The sequence below is a fragment of the Leptomonas pyrrhocoris genome, assembly GCF_001293395.1.
Source record: "Leptomonas pyrrhocoris isolate H10 chromosome Unknown, whole genome shotgun sequence".
NCBI classification, from domain to species: Eukaryota; Euglenozoa; class Kinetoplastea; order Trypanosomatida; family Trypanosomatidae; genus Leptomonas; species Leptomonas pyrrhocoris.
In genome coordinates, this window is record NW_015438358.1 from 250,355 (window position 1) to 270,989 (window position 20,635).

The 20,635-nt window shown below is 52.9% G+C and overlaps 5 protein-coding genes across 10 annotated transcripts; all 5 read left to right on the top strand.

The window, feature by feature from the left end:
* Positions 1-272: 272 nt before the first annotated feature.
* On the top strand, positions 273-4,727 carry ABB37_01122 (putative serine/threonine protein kinase; the record flags this gene model as incomplete). Its single annotated transcript, XM_015797508.1, has 1 exon — positions 273-4,727. The coding sequence occupies one exon, from the start codon at positions 273-275 to the stop codon at positions 4,725-4,727; it is 4,455 nt and encodes a 1,484-aa protein (XP_015663028.1).
* A 3,769-nt stretch (positions 4,728-8,496) lies between these two features.
* ABB37_01123 (putative mitochondrial Cyc2-like cyclin) lies at positions 8,497-10,609 on the top strand (the record flags this gene model as incomplete). Of its 2 annotated transcripts, none has more annotated exons than XM_015797509.1 (1): positions 8,497-10,609. In XM_015797509.1, the coding sequence occupies exon 1, from the start codon at positions 9,755-9,757 to the stop codon at positions 10,607-10,609; it is 855 nt and encodes a 284-aa protein (XP_015663029.1). In that variant the 5' UTR covers positions 8,497-9,754. The 2 variants fall into 2 exon arrangements, with proteins under 2 accessions (XP_015663029.1, XP_015663030.1); XM_015797510.1 differs by having other exon boundaries at positions 8,510-10,609.
* A 728-nt stretch (positions 10,610-11,337) lies between these two features.
* Positions 11,338-14,748, top strand: ABB37_01124 (hypothetical protein; the record flags this gene model as incomplete). Of its 2 annotated transcripts, none has more annotated exons than XM_015797511.1 (1): positions 11,338-14,748. In XM_015797511.1, exon 1 carries the CDS (start codon positions 13,333-13,335, stop codon positions 14,746-14,748), a length of 1,416 nt encoding a protein of 471 aa, XP_015663031.1. In that variant the 5' UTR covers positions 11,338-13,332. The 2 variants fall into 2 exon arrangements, with proteins under 2 accessions (XP_015663031.1, XP_015663032.1); XM_015797512.1 differs by having other exon boundaries at positions 12,715-14,748.
* A 1,427-nt stretch (positions 14,749-16,175) lies between these two features.
* Positions 16,176-17,908, top strand: ABB37_01125 (hypothetical protein; the record flags this gene model as incomplete). Of its 3 annotated transcripts, none has more annotated exons than XM_015797513.1 (1): positions 16,176-17,908. In XM_015797513.1, the coding sequence occupies exon 1, from the start codon at positions 16,370-16,372 to the stop codon at positions 17,906-17,908; it is 1,539 nt and encodes a 512-aa protein (XP_015663033.1). In that variant the 5' UTR covers positions 16,176-16,369. The 3 variants fall into 3 exon arrangements, with proteins under 3 accessions (XP_015663033.1, XP_015663034.1, XP_015663035.1); XM_015797514.1 differs by having other exon boundaries at positions 16,192-17,908; XM_015797515.1 differs by having other exon boundaries at positions 16,195-17,908.
* Positions 17,909-18,932: 1,024 nt separating this feature from the next.
* Positions 18,933-20,502, top strand: ABB37_01126 (hypothetical protein; the record flags this gene model as incomplete). Of its 2 annotated transcripts, none has more annotated exons than XM_015797516.1 (1): positions 18,933-20,502. In XM_015797516.1, the coding sequence occupies exon 1, from the start codon at positions 19,777-19,779 to the stop codon at positions 20,500-20,502; it is 726 nt and encodes a 241-aa protein (XP_015663036.1). In that variant the 5' UTR covers positions 18,933-19,776. The 2 variants fall into 2 exon arrangements, with proteins under 2 accessions (XP_015663036.1, XP_015663037.1); XM_015797517.1 differs by having other exon boundaries at positions 19,036-20,502.
* Positions 20,503-20,635: the final 133 nt, after the last annotated feature.

The window sequence follows — 20,635 nt, forward strand, 5'->3', positions numbered from 1 at the left end:
TATCCATTCTCTCCAGGGTGCTGTAGAAGCGTATCAGCTCGAGGACGAACATCACAAACAGGATTATCGGACGTTAGATAAAAATGCCAAACCGCCGAAATTGTAGGCCGGATATCATCATCGACAGCAGGCAGCCCTGCAACTCGAGCAGCGGCAGCGGTGATAACGGCGTCACCTCACATTCTAACGAGGGCGTCTCTAACACCGCCGCCACCTCCAGCGGGGTGCACGACGCGTCCGGTACCTCAACACCTGCAACGGTGCCGGGGGAGATGGCAGAGGAGCGCGCCGCCGTGTCGCCGTCTAACAACCGTCAAACGACCACGCCGCGCGCGAGGACCCGCCGGGTAGCCGGAAGGAATGTCTGGTGCGACCCCGTCTCCCCAGGCTTTGCACGGGAGCAGCGGCCGCACTCCGTCGTGCGCGTGCTGCGCACCGAAGACCACCACGGCAGCTCCTCCACGCCAAACCGTACGCGGCCGTTAAATTCTCCTTCGCCAGGCACCGACCGGTCCCTGACGAACCTGCTCCCCAACCATTCCCCCAACACCTTCTTGTCTCACGGTGCGTCGTCGACGGCGATCCGCGAGGCAACGCTGCCGACGTACATCCAGTCAGAGTTGAACTCGAGCAATGCGCCGGACAGCGTTAGTCTCTCTAAGTCGCTGAAGAAGTTGAAGGACGACGACGACTCTGAGTCTGACGACTTCGCGGACGACCGCAGGCGGATGGTGCGCAATCCACTGAAGAGGAGCAGCGTCAGTCATCTGGGCCGCTTCAGCAGCACGTCCAGCTCCGATTTGGAGCACGCGGGCGTTGCATCGGAGGTGCTCGCCATGCCACCCACCTCTGACCGCAAGTCGAGCGAGGAGATCGTCAACCCCACCGACACTGCCTTCCCGCTGGGTGGCGATGGCGCTGCCCAAGTGCTCATGGCGGAGCTCGAGGAGGGCCCCGATGACGGCAAGCGGCTCAGTTTAATCGACGTGCATTCTCTCGACTCCGACGACGAGCCTTCCAAGAGGGAGGACCGTGAGCCACACGTGTGCTTTACCTTCTCCAGCCTTCCCGCCGTCGCCTTCATTATGTGTGTCGGCGCTGTCGTGGTGGGCCTTCTCGGTTTCCTGCCCTTCTACTTTGTCGGTGTGCGGTCGAACTCCCTCACCACCGGTTATCTTCTGAGTGAGGCCATGAAGGGCGTCGCTTCCATCACGGAGAACAGTCTGGCAATGCTGCCCGCCTTTGTGCACATCGTCACCTTCAACTACATCAAGACGCAGATCACCACGCTGAACGAGACCAACCTGCCCTCCACTCCAGAGCAACTGCTGACGTCGCTGCTCACGGTGCTGACCCGCTTCAACCAGTCCATCTTTTACATCCGCTTCATCTACGAGGGAGACCTCTACACAAACGCCGGCTACACGGAGGAATACACGCAGGTCTTCGGCGGCTACACGGACACCCCCACCACGGTGCCGCTGAATGAGGTTTACGAGGGCAACGTGTCCTTCGTCGACGGGCCTGGTGGCCACAACAAGCTTCGCGACTTTGACTTCGCGCGCGAGGTGACCATGGCGGCTGGGCCGATGGAGCAGATTGTGAAGCCGTGGGCGAAGAACACGACGAACCACACGCGCTGGCTGCTCGCTTCCGATAACGAGACGTCGACCTACTTCAACTTTGTGATGCCCTTCAGCGTCGATAGCAATCTCGGCTACTGCGAGGCGGGCTCGAGCTCGGACACGGTCATTGGCGAGACGACCACCCTCGTTCCCTTTCTGCGCGAGCACGGACGTATTTTTCTCATCGACAACACACGTAATATCCTCGTCGGTAACAGCTGGAACCAAAGCCTGCAGACCGTGTCGACGGACCCCGTGACGAACAAGACGACGTTCATCCCTACCAAAGTTTACGAAATCAACGAGGGTATCATTCAGGCAGCCATGCGGCAGGTGAACGCCTCCGGTGGCTTGGCGGCGATACTGACGGGCGGCACAAAGTTGGTGCCCTTCAGCTTTGAGGGGGCGGAGGCTTCGCTCAACCTGACCCGCGTTTCGGACTCGTACGGCCTAGACTTGATCCTGGGCGTCGTCGTGGTGCGTGCGGACTTTGAGAAGGCCTTCTCCACTGCCCGCACGGCGGTTATTGCTGTGACGGTGGTGGTGGTCGCCATTGCCGCCGTTGTAGCCGTCGTCATTGCGTGGTTCGTCGTGCGGGAGATGAAGCGGCTCATCCCGCAGCTCATCCGCGCGTCCAACCTGGAGGTGTCTCGTCGCGACGAGAAGGACAACAGCGTGCACGGCTGGCTGGCGTGCATCACCGAAATCCGCGGCATTCACCAGGCCTTCGTGCGGGTGGAGAAGAGTCTGCGCGAGATGCGCACCTTTGTACCGGCGGCCGTCATGACGCAGGCAACATCGGATGGCTCGCGCAGCGACATCGACTTCGGCGACGGCAAAACACGCCGTGTCCGCACCCGCTTCAACGCGAACATCGTCAAGGACAACACGAACGAGTTCTCGCGGGTGGATGTGGCGATGGTGCTAGTGGACGTGCACCGTGCCATGGACACGTCCGAGGCGCGCCTGGTCATGGACATCATCTCGCAGCGCGCCGAGGAGCACACGGGCTTCATCGAGTCCGTCAGCACCAGTAGCTTCTTCCTTAACTTCGGTACGCAGTCGCAGAACCCGCTCGTGGTGTCGAAGATCTGCAACTTTGCGCTGGAGGTGTACAGCGCGGTGCCGGATCAGCTGCGCAACCACATCGTCTGCTTCGCCGTCCGCATGCCGTTTCTGGTCGGCACCTGTGGCGCCAAACATAGCAAGGCCCGCGTCGTGTTCGACACGCAGAAGATGCTTGACATTTCGAAGGTGCTGTGGGACATCGGCTGCCACGTTGCCTCCACGACGGACACGCTCTCACACTTCGCGACCAGCAGCTCGCAGATCCCGTGGTACCGCATCGACTGCGTGCGCTTTCCGGACGAGGTGTCGCAGGTGACCCTGTGCGAGCTGCGCGAGCCGAATGCGCTGCTGGTGGACAACGTGAACATGCCAAAGAAGATGGGTGACGGCCTCTCCAAGATGTGCAAGGGCGAGTACAAGGAGGCGTTGCAGATCTTTGACTCCGTTCACAGCGACAACGTGCAACTGAAGCGGCTGCGCCAGATCTGCCTCGACCGCGCATCGACGGGTGACACCAGCAAGTACATCCACCTCATCCAAGACGTGTACGCTCTCGACGCGGCGGGGAGCAGAAGCGCCGACGTCGCCATCGGCGAGCCGCCGGTGTTCGCGGACATGACGCCCACGTCCACTGCCCCCAACGGCGAGGAGGCGGGCGTGCGGCGCGACCCTCTTGTCGATGTCCCCATCTTCTCGAAGAGCTTTCTCCATCCCACGTCGATCCTCACCCCGTCGCAGCGTGCCCAACTGCTGGGCGACGCCCCCACACCTCTCGCGCGCCACACCGTCACCAACACCAAAACAAACACCACCAGCGCTGTTGCCGCAGCTGCCGTCGTCGCCGCGTCGGCGAACACCTCCGGCGGGGAGGCGATGGAGCCGTCGCGGCTGACGGAGAAGGAGGTGGACAAGGCGATGGGGCCGCGGCCGCCGGCCGAGGTCGGTGGACCACACGGACTCGGACTGCCGCCCTTGTTGCCCAAGAACGCTAATATGACGGGTGGTGGCGTCACCTCCAGCATTCCCGGCAGTAACCACGCAGCTTGGCACGTCACGGGCGGCTCGCATCTCGGCACCAGCTCCCACCTGCAGGACCAGGTGGACGCCATGTCGTTCCTGACGGACGCCTTTGTCTTCGACTCGTCGGTGGCCTCGGCCGAGGCAATTGGCGCTGCGGTGCCCAGCTCCGCCGATGAACCGCAGGTGCTGCGCGACGTGAACCAACACGAGTGGCAGGTCTCCCTCTTTCCGGTCGGCAGTGGTGCCTTCAGCGCCGTCTACCTCGGCATGTCCGATGATGGAGTTCAGGTCGCCATCAAGCGCATTCCCCGACTTCACCGCGGCATCAAGGAGGAGGAGATGGTGTCGGAGGTGTGCACGTGCGCCAAGCTGCGCCACCCGAACATCGTCCCTTACATCTCCTGCTGTGTCACGCAGTCGTATCTCGCCATCATTATGGAGTACATGCCAGGCGGTTCGCTGCACGACATCATCGAGAACTTCGGCAAGCTGCCGCGTACGGTGGTGCGCCGCTTCATGCTGGACATCGTGAACGGGCTGGCCTACCTGCATGAGTCGACGACGCACGGCGACGTGAAGCCGCACAACATTCTACTCGGCGTCGACGGGGTGTGCAAGCTTTCCGACTTCGGATCCGCCTCGGACAAGCTGACCGAGGCAGCCTGTGTGAACGAGGACCGCCTGCTGCGCGGGACAGCGGTGTACATCTCACCGGAGGGTGCACGGAACTTACCACTGACCTCAGCCTCCGATATTTACTCGTTGGGCATCTCATTCCTGGAGATGGTGCTGGGCCGGCTGCCGTGGCGGTGGGCGGATTTACAGAGACAAGACGCACTGCCTCTGCGCTCCGACCACGAGTTTGTCCAATGCCTCATCGCCGGCGTCATTGTGGTTGACATCCCCGATAACCTCGATCACGATATGCGTGAATTGGCCCTCGCCGCTTGCGCGGAGGTTCCCGAAAATCGTCCAACGGCGCAAGAGTTACTGTCCTTCTCCTTCCTTATTTAGGCTCCAACGCATGGTACATAGAGTTAGCTGCATGCTACGTTGTCAGCTACCGTTTCTACGAACCTTTTTTTTTTTAAAGCGATCTTTTTGAGTTACTACAGCTTGTTAAGACGCTCGCCCTCCCAAACCGAAACATTCATAAACTTCTCTTCAATAAACAAACAAGAATCTGCTAACGTTAAAGCTGCATTTTTGCTGCTATACGCCACAGCGGTTTCCTCTCTCTTTTTCCTTTTCACTTTTTTTTTTTGGCTGTTGCGACTCAGTTGATTCCGCTGAGGTACGATGTAGATAGAGTTTTGGGTTTTTCTTTTAGTGAGACGTATTGTTTTTAGTGGAAGGGCTGTCTTTCTTCTTGTTTCTTTTACTTTGATCCCCTGTCGTCGTTGCCGCTCTAATTGTTTTCCGCTATTGTTTTGTACTCTTAGGTTGCCCTCTAAGCCTGTCTTTTCTGTATTTTCAAGCAACTCCTTCGAAGGGGTTTGCGATCACAACGCTTTATTTTCCCTTTCTATTCTCTCCGCGCGTTGATGCCTTCCCTCCCCTTTTTTTCCACGCCGTCGTCGACCTTTCGTCTGCACGTTATGATGGGGATGCTTGTAATGCTGCAGACAAAAGACGCGTGTTGTGCTTGCATGACGTCTTGGGCTGAACCAAAGGAAGCACGCCATTCGAGAATGAAGAGGGAGCGAGCTCATTAGGTGCCCGAATACCGTCGTATTCTTTTATTTCTTTCGTTACGCTCGCTCCGACTCAGTCAGCCCTTTGATGCGGTTTCGCTTTCTGCTGGATCGTCATTGTACGTATGAATTAGACGCGTTTGCGTGTTTATGTGAGTGCCACGGGCGTTGAATTGCGTCTTATGTTTCGTTAAGGTGCTCTCTTTCTTCTTACGGATGTTGGTGTACCTTTTTTTTCCGACTGTGTTTTGCTTATTCTTCCGTTTTATCTAAGTGTGATTATCTTTTGCCTTCTTTCTCGTATTTTTTTTTCCTTTTTTGGTTTTCTCTGAATAGCTCACTCCCACGCATCACTTATACACCTGTCTTTCCACGTTTTGAAGTTGTGACCTCTGCTCTTGTATCATACTCTTGTGTTACTTATTTCATCGTGCCCGTTGTTTTCGTGTATAATCTTCTACCTTTTCTTTGTGTGCGGCCGTATGTCCGACGGTAAAGCGGTACGGCATCTTTCTCTTTCTCTCTGCAGACACATTAGTGTTTTGTTTCTCTTGACTATTGTGCCGTATTCGATGCGAAGGACGCTCTTGTTTCTGCTTTCTACGCATTCGCACGAATCTTTTCTGCTTTTCTGCTTTCCTGTATTTTCTGATAGCGATGAAAAAAATAAGAATAGAATGGTTTCGCAGGATGTTCAACAAGGCGTTTCTTAGAGGCACCCACACAAAACAACAAAAAAACTGCGTTAGGCATCGTTTCCCTCCTTTCGTTTTTCGTTCTTAATTTTTTTTGCTGGGCTCCCTCGTAGACTCCTATGTTCTGTCTCGTAGGTTGTAGTTCCCTCTCTTTCCTGTTTGTTTCGCACTAAATCGCTTTGCACGCCACAGGATGGCCTCTTCCTGTTTTCCCGTTGTCTTTTTATGTTGACATTTTTTCCTCTATACCCGGTGAACAAGCGCTACCACCCAAGTGCTGCCTTTCCTTTCTCTCTTTTTTTTTTTTTAATTTCATATGGCACGGATTGCGCAACCGAAGTGAATTCCATGAAGGACAATCTTCGCACAACGATGCCATTTGGGCTGGTGGATTCTCAAACGAACAGCTTGCAAAGGGATGACATGTACAGACACTCCTTTCGCGCCTTTTCATGTGCGTGTGCGAATATGGACGAGATGAGGAGAGCTGTGATCGGAGCTTGGTAAAGCCTCCGTTCATCTTCACGGGTTCTGTTAGTCCCATTATTTTTATTTCTCTTTTTTACACGGACAACTATGCGTATTCCCTCTGCTAAGCTCTATTTATTATGATTACCATTATTATTATTATTACTACTGTTCGTATTGGCGTTATTACTGATTTTCGAAACTGTTTGAGTTTTCATTTCCTTGCAGTCGGTGCTCAAGCCTTTTACTTCACACGCAACGGAGAAGAAAGGTATCTCTCTCTCTGGAGCCTTGTATAAAAAACGGTGGAGATAACCTGTCCTCTTGTCAGCTATGTTTGTCGAAAGGCTGCGCACACACACCTACACACATACACATACACACACTCACACACCAGCAACTACAAGTTCGCGCCCTCGCTCCACGTCGCTCCCGATTCGCTGTCTGGCGAGCGTCATACAACTGCGTACTACGTGAAACCGAAGCTGCTCCGTCACGGGTAGGAAGGCGGCTGCCGACTCCTTGTTTTCCTTTTCCGTGTCTCCTGGCTCACTTTTCCTCCACTACGCTGTAAGATAAAAAGAAAAATATTCCTTTGTATACTCTTAGGTGCGAAGCAGGAAATGTAGTGATGCAAAGCAGAAGCGGCGGGAGCTGCGTCGACAACAGGGAGCAACAATAGACCTCACCCACACCTAGAGCTTCCATGGCAACTTACCCCCCCCCCCCCTCAAAAAAAGCAACAACAACAATGGATGGAGAATCACTGTGAAGATGCCAGAGGAACCCATACCAATTTTCCACGCAAAAAAAGTGTTTCCAGTTGTGTTTTGTTTTACGTCGGTGCTCCGACACTTCGACGCGGCGCCTAAGTGAATCTTTGTTTCGTGTGTGTGTGTTTCCATCTCGTTCCTGTGCAGTTTCTCACCGGTCTCAGTTCGTTCACCGGAGGAGAAGAAACGGACGACCTTTAGTGGAGAATCGAAAGTGTATAGCTAATGGAAAGTGTTGTTGAAGTTGAGGCACCAAATCCATTTTTTCCTTCTCCAATGCCGGTAAGTTCTTTTTTCCGTTTCTCAGAGCACAACTCTTCTTTTTTGTATTGTTACTTTTGAGTTGATTTATTTGAAGTGTTCTTCCTCCCCGCCATCCTCGTTTAATGCCGCCGGTTTCATCGCGCATGGGAGGGTCGTCTCATCGCGTGATGAGAGGAGGAAGAGGATGAGCTTTGCAGGACTGTTGACGTACCGGTAAACACGCGTTTGGTGTGATATCTATAAGCATATTTATGTTTCCTTTTCGGTTTTCTCGTTTGCTGTATAATTTCCTGAAAAAAAAAAAACAAAACAAAACACATATGCACCTCTCTGTGCGCAGGTAGTGCGCTATGCGAACCGACCCTCTTTGAGAGATGTTATTTTCTCTCTACAACAACATAACCGCACAACGATCAGCTCTAAGCCATATATTTATATGCGTACTGAAAGTGCTTTCTTCAGGAAAAAGTGACACGCGTTGTGAAGCTCCGATGCACGTTGTCGAGTCCAAAGGACAACAATTTTCGTTGAAAGCAACTCTTCCGCCACAGCAACGTCGGGCGCAACAAGAAGGAAGTTGCCTACTTGCTGTTGTGCGTGTATGTTTGAGCTCCAATTACCGGAGACATACAAGGATGGTGGTGTTGCGCAAACGAGCCTTGATCGTTGCTGCTCACATCTTATGCACCGATGTTTCCCTCCGTCTTTTCGGATCGATGCTGCGGCTCGACGCCGCTCCCTTTCTTTTCGCGCCAACGTTTCTCTCTCTCATCCGTCTTTCGCCTTCTTCAACATTCCCTCTAATCTGGTGTATCGATGCGAACGTCTCCTCGCCTCGTTCTTGCGTTCTTGCCCATTGATGGTCTCCAATGCCCAATGCGGACTCTGAAGAAAAATAACAAAGGTATTTGTTTCTTAGCGCGTCGAACGGAATAGGACACATCGACGGCAGCAGAGAACGAGAAAGAGAAAACTTGGGACCTGCCGTGGCAAAGGCTAACACTGTCATCGTGCGCAACGCGTATTCAAAAAGGAAGTAAGAAAGAAAAACACTGATACAGTCACGCTCACATCTCTGTTTCCCCCGCGACGCGTTCCGTCTGAAGCGGCGCACATCCCGGTAGGAACCTCCGCCTTTTATACAGGTATCTTTTGGTTGCCACTACGTGGTTCTCGACGCATTCCCCCACAGTCACTTCGTTTTCTTTCCTTATGCGTGGGAGATAAACAGCCACCTTCTCAGCTCCATCGGAAAACACACATCTTCTCGTTTTTTTTTCCGCACCTCCGCGTGTCTTCTCCGCACATATATATATATATATATAGGTCTTCCTTTTCTTTGCTTCTTTTCCCTATCAGAGACTCGAGTGCGTGCTGTGGAACCTTTTTTTTTTGTAGTGGCGTGTTGTACTCCTTGCTCTTCTCAACATTGTTTTCATTTGTCACTCGAGGAGATTTCAATCACTAGGGCTTTTTCATTTGTTTATTTGCGCTCACTACTTCGTTTCTGCTGCGGGACGCAGGAGTGGCGCCGCCTATCGACTCGGCCAGGAAAAGCTTCAAATACGAGGAAGTATACGACAGTGGCATTCATCCCTGTTCAATTGGGGCAGGCATCGTCCTTGTTACTCACTCGACCCTGTGGCATGCATTCCCATTTTTTCTTTGTATGTCTGTTTTTTTTACCAGTGCCCTCGTTGAAGCGAACCAACAACCAAAAGGAATATTAAGGGTGCTCTGATATTCTCGTCTCGGAGGCAGCGGCTTTTTTTTGTCTCAAGTGAGGGATTTTGTATCATTATCCTCCCCCAGGAGCTCAGGAGATCATACAACTGGAAAGAAACAAACAAAAGAAGCCCAATCGATAATAACTACTCTATTCTCCATCTATTCATCCATATATATTTCTGGAAGAACGACCCAAGTAAGGCGTAGTGAAACATTGTTTTCATTTTTTATTCTTTTGAAAGTTTTGCTTTCTTGTTCTTGTATTCGCTGTTTGTTTCAGGCCTCGATTTGCTGCTCCGCGAGAACTACTGCACGTAAATTACTCGTGTTGCGCCTCCAAAAGAAAAGAGAAGAGGTAAGGACTCTGCACCGCTTTCTGTTTAACGTTTATTAATAAAAAGAAAGAAGCGGTAACAACAATGATCTCTATTCCGGTGATGACCGATGAGACGGTGGTGCGGTATCACGCGCACACCGGCACCGCGGTCGACGAGGGCGCCGACTACCACGTCGGTGCAGCCGCACAAGAGGATGCCTGCGAGCCAGCGGCAGGGGCCGTGCCGGTGTCGTTCGGCATGACCACCGGCAACTGGGTGAACAATACCGGCGGCAATATCGCTGTTGCGGCTGCTGCGCCAATGAGCAGAAGCTTGACGGCCACGGATAGCGCACCGGCGTACTTCAGCGTGGCGGTCCCGTTTGGGAACAGCATTTTAGACGTCGGCCCCGCCCCGGCAGCCATCACCGCCCCGGTAGATGTCGCCCCACCGGAGATGCCGCTTTTGGCGCAGTACTGCGCGCTAGCCCTGCAGCTCCGCTGTGACAAGAACCAAGACGCGGATCAGAACTTCCGCTCGTGCTTTCACAGCAGTCGCGTTCCAAGCATCTCCTTGTGGGATTACGTCCGCCGTTTCGCCAAGTACTCCATCTGCAGTGAGGAGTGTTTCATTATAGCAATGGTCTTGATGGATCGATACGTAGGGAGAACCAGGGTGCCGATCACGCTGCGCAACGTCCACCGGCTGTACATCACCGCCATGACGCTCAGCGTGAAGCTGCGGGACGACGCGTACTACAGCAACGCGTACTACGCAAGTATTGGCGGTGTATTGAATGGGGAATTGAACGTACTGGAATTGGAACTCTTAGACACGGTGCAGTGGTTCACCTGGGTGGACCGGACGGTGTATGACGCGTACATCCAGAGACTAGAGGCACTCTTCTGCTCGGCCCTGCCGCAGAGAACGACAATGCCGCCACCTCACTGGCATTAGGGGATGATAAAAAAAGAAGAGAGAAAGAAATGAAAGAAAAGTCAAAAGTGCTGCCTTTTGATTCCTTTAATTGGGGTTTTTTTTTTTGGAGTCGAATTAATACCTCTCGAAAATAAAAACGGATGTACTCCAGAAAGCGCAGGTGATCTTCTTAACGCGTACAGCTCTCGACAAGTTCGTTGGTAGCCGCTGGAACACGAGCTGAGACGTGTTCTTTCTTCTTCTTTTCGATCTGCCGTTGTATTCACTTTATCTATCTTCCCCTCTTGCACATATGAAATGGTGTATCTTAGATGCCATCAGTTACGATAATAATACATTGTAAGTGCGTTGTGCTCGTTTTGCTTCTTGTGCGATGGCGGTGGTCTAAGTGTCTTTGTTTTGTAGCTATTCCGCCCAGTGCTCGGCCGGGTTTTTGTTTTCCTGAGTGAGTTGGGTCTTTCCACAGCCGCGGTAGGAGTTTGTAGTTGTACGTCTTTTCATTTCTTGTATTTGTAGTTCAGTTATCGGTCCCGCTCCGACGTACCTTATCGGCTCCACAAACGACTGAGATCAAGTGTTGTAGCTCTGACAATTGTGTGGTTTGGCACTTTCCACTGCAGTGTCCTTATCAATTTATTATTATTATTTGATTTCGTGTTTCAACGCTTTGTTCTCTGACTTCCTTCCCCCTCCCCCCTCTCCCCTTCTCGCTCTTCACCTCTCCTCCATTTCTCTTCTGTGTACCAAGCAATTCATCCCTACGTGCTTTGACATCTCAAGGGTGCACTCACGATTCTGCTGCGGCGTATTGCCGTGCGGAGAGGAGTACACGTACACGCTTGTTGTGGTTGACGGCTGCACCGTAAAGAAGAATCGAAGGAGAGAAAAGGCAGAAAAGGTAAAGTGTGAGGGGCGAGGAAAGCGGCCGAAGGAATAGTGCGAAGAACTTCGCCATGGCACCTAAAAAGAAGGCAACCGAGGGAGCAACATGTTGTACCTTCGCTTCTCTCTGTGCGCTTTACTTAAAAAAAAAAACAAAAAAATCGAAAACAGGAAAGAAAAGGGAAATCGAAAATTTCGTTGCGGGGTGCGGGTGAAGCGCGTAGGAAGGTTTTAAAATAATCTTCTTTTATGTATGTTGTGTGCGTGTGCGGGGGTTCGGGGATCTCCGCGCGGCTGCGGAGGTGTGCTGTGCGACAAAGTGCTTTTTGCTGATCTGTATGGGTGAACATGGGACGGCGACTGCGGTGCCGGCGCGTCTTTCTTCGTCCGCGACGAGGTGAGTTCAGACGTTTTATGTTTTCATCCCCCAAAAGGAAAAGTGCTCGCTGTCTCGTTTTTTTTTTCCTTCTTCCTAGGCTCCGTTAGTTCATATTTTTGTGCTGTGCTGTGCTGTGTCTGTGTCTGTGTGTCTGTGTGTGTATGTCGCAGGTCGTCACACGATTATTATATATATATATTGTTTGTTTGTTTCCCGTCGTTGTTGAGTATCAGCGATTTTCTATCTTCACCTGGCCTTTGTATATGCGGGACGGGTTGCCCGTTTTTGGTTTGTTTTCATTTGTTTCCGTTTCCCCATTGAGCACTATTGTTGTTGTGTTTATTCGCTTTCCGCCATTTCCTTAGCTTTTACCAGTCCCTTTGTTAATCCTCTTTGTCTTTTTTTTTACCCTTCCGCCCGCTTTTTGAAGCAGCTCATACGCCGAGGGCTGGTAGGTGCTTTTTTTGTTATGTGTGTGTATTTTACCGGTGGTGAGGACGTGGAGGATCGCAGGGTAGTCTCCAACACAACAATACCGTTAACGGCATCGATGCTGCCAAGCAGAACCGAGGCCCCTATTCGCGCCTTTATCGTTTCAGCGTTAACTCCACGCAACGTTGCAGCGCGTGAGCCGCATGTCAAGGTACGCTCAGTGGATCATGCTGCATGCATACACAATCATACACACATACATATTCGTGTGTACGGAGGTGGAGTACACGTAGAGATGTCGATTTACTACTGCAATTGGAACGGAGAGCACTCGTTGCCAGGCGACAACAGCAAGCGGTATGTGTCCGTCCTCTCGTCTTCTCAATTCAATTCCTCCTCCATATCCCCCCCCCTTCTCTCGACGTCGTATAGAAAAAATCTCTACACGTACCCATCAAATTACGCACCCACGACAAACACATCTCGTGTGCAACCAGCAAAAAGGTGTTCAAGCACCAAAAACACGCTTTCACAAAGCACATCTTCATACGGTTTTGTTTTCTTTTTCCTCTCTGGGTTTCTCCTTTTATTTTGTATCCCCTGTTGTGTTCGTGCTTGCGGAAACCAGAACGTTACGGTTCCCCCCCCCCTCCTTTGGTGCGGAAAACTCTTACGGTGCACGCCCAACGTTGCCTTTTATTTATATACAGAATTCTTGTCCCCAACTTCTTTCCTCGAACAACACAAGATTTCTTTTTTCTTTTTATACTGATAACTCAAGAGGTGCGTTTTGGCTTTAGCGGTGTCGTGTAGAGCTCGCGTTTTGCTGCTGTATCGATTATCGACTTGTCCCTTCCACTGGTGTTATTGCCTGTTTTTTTTTCTATTTACTTCGTTTGCGTTCTATTGCCTTTTCTTGTAAGCTATTCGCCGCTTGCTCTCTTCCCACTAGTATTATTATTGTTTTTCGCTGCTATCTTGAAGGATACACATCACGTTGTACGCAGCGACCGCCTGTGCTTTCGTCATTTCAACAACCACACTTAATATGGCTCATCAACCCACTACCCCTGGGCAGCCGGACGCACCAGCTGTGGCGGCTACCCTCAGCCAAAGTGAGACCCCCCGTCCTCCGTCGCACAACGGCAGCACCTCGTCCTCCAACACGAACACGCCGCGCTCCACCTCGGTGGAGCCGGGGCCGACGTTGTGGGTTGAGATGTGGGAGAACCAGCGGTGGTTCCCGGTGATTGGGTGGAGCACCAGTCGCTTCCAGCAGGACCTGCCGACATTCTGCCGCGTGCCGCCTGGTCACCGCCAGTGCGGGTCGCACCCCGCCGACTTCGATGCCGCGCTCAACGCGACCAACCCCCCACCGTCGGACGCGGCTAACCCAAACTTCCCGGCGCAGTCCGTCGCACAACTGCAGGTGCCGAAGGGGTACCGCTGGGTCGGCTATTGGGAGATGTGCAAGCAGCACCGCCACGGCACCGACGCCAGTGGGTGGCGCTACGCGGAGCAGTTCTTCGTCTCTGACGGGCAGTCGGGCTACCGCAGCGACACCCTTGCGCCCTTCAAGCAGACGCAGACGTCGCTCTGTGTGGTGCGTCGCCGGCTGTGGCGCCGTCGGGTGGCGGTGCTGACCGGGGACGAGGTGGCGCCGTCCTACGACGAGATGTACATGACGGATGACGACATGCAGACCCAGACCTACCTCTCCGACATGGACGAGGAGATGGCGGTGGCGGAGGGTTTCAAGAGCGCGGAGGCGCAGGCGGTGCGGGCCGGCACGCCGTGGACGCAGGAGCAAGAGCTCAAGGCCGAGGAGGAGCTGCGCAAGTTCTGCCGGCAGCGCCGTAGTCGGGAGAGTGCCACTCGCATGCGTAGCGCCAACCCGAGCTTTGCCAATCCCTTCCAGAATAACTCCGACGCCTACCACATCTCGCCCACGCGGCACCACCGCAGCAGCCCCGACAGCATAAAAGACGCGAGGGCGGCAGCGGCCGATGCGGCGCACAGTGGCGCCGTAGCGGCGGCGTCGTGGTTGCGGGACAGCCGACCGGAGCCATCGACGCAGGACGCGTCCCCGGACAACTCAAGCCCCGACGCCAGCGCCATCACCCCACACGAGGAACCTTATTTGCTTCGCTCCACGAACTCCATGACGACTGGCCGAGTCGACGGCGGGGACGTGGGATCGGGCAGCCGCGTCAACCAGTTTGTCTCGGCGTCACCGACGGAGCGGCCGCTGCTGGGACCGGACGCAGGCGATTTGCAGGCGCAGCAGACCGTCGATGAGTTTGTCAGCTCTACCCCAGTGGACGAGGTGGAGCACGTGGCCGCCGAGGAGGGCGGCACGACCGTGTCCGTTGGCGGGATGAAGTCCCCCACCGGCTCTGACTTTCGCGCTATCTTTTCGCAATTTATGACGCCGTCGGCGGAGAAGACAGATGGGAAAGCGTAAGGAGTACGATTTCGCCTTCCCTCCTTCTTGCAGCGTTGTTGGTCTAACGTGGGGCTCTGTCGCGTCTCCTCTGTCATTTCGTTCCCTCAAAACAGGGGCGACACTGGCGGCCGAAGGTTCTCTTTTTTCTGTTTGTTTCTGTTTGTTTCTGTTCGTCTCTCCTTTCGTTTGCCGTTGTTCGCCGCGTGACTTTTTTTTGAGGTGGTTGTTTTCTTGGAGAGGACAGTTGCGGTGCTCTGATGTCGAGCGGCGACGTGGATACCACCTCCTATATCGGTTTTGTTGTTGTTGTTTTCTTTCTATTGTCGTCGTTATTTACCTCTTCGTTTGTACTGCGTTATACCACGAGACAATTATTCGTTGCGGTTGTTGCTCCACTGTCTTCCCTCCTTCCTTTTCTTTTTTTCCCCGTTATTATTGACTTTGAAAGCTGCGTAGCAGAAGGCGAGCACACCAAGGAAACGCGAGGAAGCGGGAGGATTTGCCTGCCTTGCGAAACCACCAAAGCAAAGAGACACCCAAGGAACGTAAGGGAAAGAGCACTACGACAAAAGAGAAGAAAGCAGTCACGAAATCCCATCTCGGTCTCCGTCACACTATCGGATATCGTTCTCCTCTTTCTTTTTTACTATTCGTGTACCACTCCTCAACGCGGTAGGTGTTTTTTTTCTTTCGAAGGCACTCCACACCCGAGTCTTCATCGCCCACCGCATTTGAGCCCAAAAGTCTGTCGGGTGTTTCCTTCCACTTCTGTTCCGCTCATTGGGATGCAAGAGAAATGGAGGACGGAGTGACTCGAAGGTCTTGAAGTGTGGTGAGGCAAAGCGCAGCAGCATCCGTTCGGTCTCGGAGTACTTTCCGTGGATCGAAATCGCAAAAGAGAACACAAAAGTGGATGGAGTATCAAAGAAGGAGAATTGTCCTGCGACGTTCATTCTAAATACTTTCGCCGTTGACTTACAGAGGAAGGACGCGAGGTTTGCGATAGCGAACGCTATTGGCTTCTTCTTTTATTCGTATACTTGCTTGCTGGTTTCTTTTCGACATACACCTTCCTCTTGCCTTGAAAAAAGAAAAACTCTTTTACCATTTTGGCGTGCGCGCTGTGGAGCCGCTGCCCATAGCGCCACAAACCTTTGCATGACGCGTCTGGCATTCTCAGCCTTCGCCAAAGGAAGCAGCACGTGTGCTAAAAAAAAAAGGAAAGGGCGAACCGTGAAGCACTGCTGTGCCACGCAACGAGCCGATACACCTGGATTACGTTGCGGCACGTCACGCAGAAGCAAGAATTTAAAATGGCACTCCTGTGCAACCGCGGCGTTTTCGTGTGTCGAAGAGTACGAACAAATCTCTTTTCGCATTTCTTACCCTTTTCTTGTATTTTCTGGTTTTCTTTTTGTTTTGCCTCCCTCCTCTTTCCTGTTCTTGGGTAACGCAACCTGCAGTAGTTCGCAACCGCGATCCGTCTGTCTTCCCCACCCACTCGTTTCTAACACCAGTCTCACGTTGGCGATAGCAACTAAACCTCGTTATCTCGTGCTAGCATCTAAAATAACCCAATAACGGTTTGGGGTTTTTATTACTACTCTTACCCCTTCCTCCCCCCTGTTTCTCCACCACAATGCAGATGATGCGTGGCGGTCGTGGCGGTCGTGGCGGCCGCGGTGGTGCCTTCAACAACTTCTCCCAGCAGCCCACCAACACCGTGTGCATCCGCGTCTCGGAGATTCAGCAGCCCGTCACCGAGGACGTCATGCGTCGCGTCTTCCAAAGCGTCGGTGTGTCGTGCAACAACATCCAAATCACGCCGACGAACAACCCGCAGGAGACGTCGGTGGTGGCGCAGTTCTCCGACACCTTTGCGGCGGAGCGCGTCATGTCGAGCCTGAACAACCGCAACATCTTCAACAACGGCAACAAGATGGCGATTCAGTACACGAACTGGCTGCCCGCCGGCAGTCCAGCCCCGATGGGCGGCAACGGCGGGGGTGTCCTGCAGAGCCCCGGCGGCTTCGACAACAACGGCGGTTACGCACCTCAGCAGATGCAGCAGTCCCCGATGCAGCAGCCCCCGATGCAGCAGGTCCCGATGCAGCCGGCTCAGATGCCCCCGCTGGGCATGCAGCAGCCCCAGCCAGGCCAGCAGCCGGCCCCGGGATCCGTTTTCAGCAACCCGGCGGGCGGCATGATGCCCATGGCGCCGCAGATGGGTGACTGGAACGCAGCCGCGGCCTACCAACAGGGAGGGGCGGACATGTACGGCCAAGGTGACGACTTCAACGGCGGGCGCGGCGGCTTCATGCGCGGTGGCCGCGCGCGCGGTCGCGGTGGCCGTGGCGGCTTCGGTTTTGACCCGATGACCAACGTGCAGGTCGGTGGCTACATCCCGTATGGACAGCGCGGCATGGGTCGCGGTATGAACAACATGAACAACATGAACAACATGAATAACATGAATAACATGAACAACATGATGTTCCGCGGTGGTCGTGGCGGCAACTTCGGCAACCAGTACCAGCAGTTCGCTGCCCAGCCGACCGTCTTTGTCAGCGTCACCCTCGTGCCCGCCTCGGAGCCGCTGCAGCCGATCTTTACGCTGATGGAGGCCTTTGGAGGCGTGGTGGCGATCCGCCGCAACAACAACAAGAAGGAGATTCTGACGGTGAAGGCGGCGTCGCCCGAGGATGCGCAAGCCATCGTGACCTTCATGCACCGCGTGCCGTATGTGGGCGGCCAGGTCAGCGGCAAGCTCTTCCCCAGCTACCTCGAGCGCTACCCCTGCACCGACGCCGGCGATCCGCTGGACCCCGAGACAACGCAGTATGACTTCACCGCCTCGCGTCACCGCAGCCCCGGCCAGCGCAGCAAGGCCGTGCCCTCGCGCATCATCAAGATCACGGGCTGCAACAACTACGAGGACACGGAAGTGATGACGTACCTCAACGGTAAGGGCTTTACCCCCAAGCGCGTCTCGAAGAACGACGACGGCTCCTTTGAGGTGCATCTGCCCGATGTGGCCACCTCGGTGAAGGTACTGCTGGAGTGCCAGGGCTCCGTGTGTGATGAGGAGAAGTCGAACGTCATCTTTGTCGAGGGCCCGCGCGACGAACCAGTGGAGGGAGAGCAGAAGGAGGCCGAGGAGCAGAAGAACGAGCAGTAAGCTCCGGCAAACGAAGAAGAAAACAACAGCAAGTAACGTGAAGGTGTGCGCACGGTGCCCAACTCCGACCCGGCAGCGAGCCGCGTTCTTCGTTTCTTCGCAAGAGAGCGTGAAACGTCAATTGTTTCTTTTTGATTCGTTCCTGGTTCGTTTGTCTCTGTTCTGTCCTCCGCGGCTTTCTTCGAAAAGGAAGTTATCGAGGCGCTTTGCCGCGCCGGCGACGGCGTACTTTCGCAGTACCGCATGTATTTCCTCTTTTTCCGCGTTGTTCTCTTTTCATGAACCCACATTTTGTTAAAGAGAATATATTATCTTATAAGCCTGAATCTAGGCACGACTTCTTTGGCGGCGCCTCCTTGTTTGGCTTGGCTTTTTATTGGTGTTTGATAAGTGATCTGAATAAGGTGATTAAGTGTTATTTCTGTCGTTGAGTTTATGTGTTTGAAAGGGTGTACTCAACGACGATTGTGTTGGCTTTTTTTTCCCTCCAAGTCTTAAGTGAATGGAAAGCGGCAATTCAGCAAGCAAGCGAAACGCCAACGCATCCGACGCCGTAAACAGAACCGAATGTGTGAGCCTTTTCGTTGTTCTGTCGTTTGTCGTTTTTGAAGTGTTCGGTTCTTGCTTGTTTTTTGCATCCTTGTTCTTGTCTCTTCTTGATGATAATAGATGAAAGAAAAACATATATATACCTTTATATACTACAACAATGCGCTTTTTGTAAAATGAAAGAAAAGCTGTGGGCACAGACGTTGTTCGTTTATTCGTTATCTTTTCTGCCACGGTGGAAGGCGAGTGTGAGACGGGGAGAGAGATAGAGTGAGGGAAAGCGCGAAGAGCACGAATAGTACAGAAAGAAACGCAGGGGAGGCTCGATGAGAATTACATCGTCACACGGTGTTTTCCTTTTTTTCACGCTCATTTTGGGTTTTCTGTATATCACGGTTCTTCATTATGCTTCACAGGTGCCCCTCTCACCGCTTATTGACCTTTTCTTCTCTTTTAAATCCTTGTCCTTCTCCCCAGCGACCCAACTCCGCCACTCCGCATCCTTTCAACTATGATTTTTCTCTCCCTCTTTTCCGTTCTTTTTACCTTTTCATTTTCGGATTCATTGCTTCAACGCAAGCAGCAACACACAAGACAAATTTTTTTTTTTCTCTTAGTCTTTTCTTCTAGCCCAGTTTTCTTCCTATCCATTAACGCAGTTTCTCTCGTTAGCGGTGCTTTTTGTCCCCTTTTCTTTCGCCAGCAAATAGTATGCGCGGTTCTACAACGCTGCCGCGATGGGACCGCACCCCCCTCGGCTCTGATTTCCACCTTCTTCTTCTGATGCGTATATGACTCTGCTAGCGATGCCTCTCGTGCATTTCTTCAGGTCGGTGTTGGTGTACAGCTACGCCTTTTCAGGCCTGCCACGTACATCCGTTCTCTCGTGCACTTGCAACGGTTCCTTCTGCATTTTCCCTTCCCGCAGGTAACAGTCGACCCCATAGGGATTCTTCGACCTGGAAATCCCCCGACTGTTTTCATTCAGCGTCTCAGGGGTTTTTTTTTTTTGTGGCCGCTGTCTTAGCCGCTTTGCTGACGCTGCCGAGACACACAGTGTTTGCACGGCACCAGATGTGTGCGCCTCCTCGAGCATCAAGGAATGTGTGTATTTTTGTTCTCGCCTTCTTCGCAGTTTCTCATTTCCAGCGAGGCAGGCAATCCGGTCGCTTGTGGGGGCTTTTTCATTCTTCCGCTATGATCACGAGCTACTGGAAGAAGCAGCGCGCGTTTTCCTACCGACAAGGAAGGTGGCCGTTTTCTTGGTTTCTTTTTGCTGATTTACGCGTCACACGATCGAGTTCCATCTGTGTGCAAGCATGTCGCAGAGATGCATTTTCCGGAGCAAGGCGTTGCCGCACGCAGCCCTTCTCGCCCAACATTCCCTTCTTGGCCATCCATCCGGCAGTCCGACGTCACAATTCTGCTTTTCTTCTCTGGAAATTAACTTCACTCTCGGGGTACCTTCGACCCAGTTTACGTTTCTTCGCTGCTGTCTTTTGCGTAGGCAAGTCAGAGTTGGAGGTCACAAAAGCCGCCGCGCCGAGGATGCTGGTGGTTGTACTCGTCGACGTTTTCGAATAAACAGTCGTAAGAGGCCTTCTACGCGGTGCACTGTCATCATGTTGCCTCGATGCGTTCTTCTTGATATTGTGGTCCGCAGGTCAGAGTTCCTGTTGTTGCGCTGTGTGCCTGCCTCACTGGTGGCACAAACCGGGGCTTTTTCTCGTTGCCGATTCATTGGTAAGATAAGCTCATTCGCTCTCTTCTTATTTACTTGTATTGTACAATCCTTTTTTTTTGTCTGTGTGTCTCTCTTCTTCTACATACACCCATTTGTGCAGCCGGCATGGGACGTGAATGCGCTCCTTCCCCCTCTTCGACCTTTGCGGGCTTTCCTCCTCTCCCTTCTTCTACCCTCCGCCTTGATGTCTTCACGCACAAAAGCAAATAATGATGTCCTCCTCTGCATCCTTTTAATGGGTCGTAAAGCAACAACAATAATAAACACAAACCCGGAAGCACGAAAATCGAAGGTAAAATGAAGTGGCTCATCAGCATTACGGACCAGTTGCAAGAAGACAATAGCAGAGTGTGTTGCTTGACGGTTTGAATTAGGCTGAGAATCCGTGGTTGCTAATATATATATATATATATATATATATATATATATATATA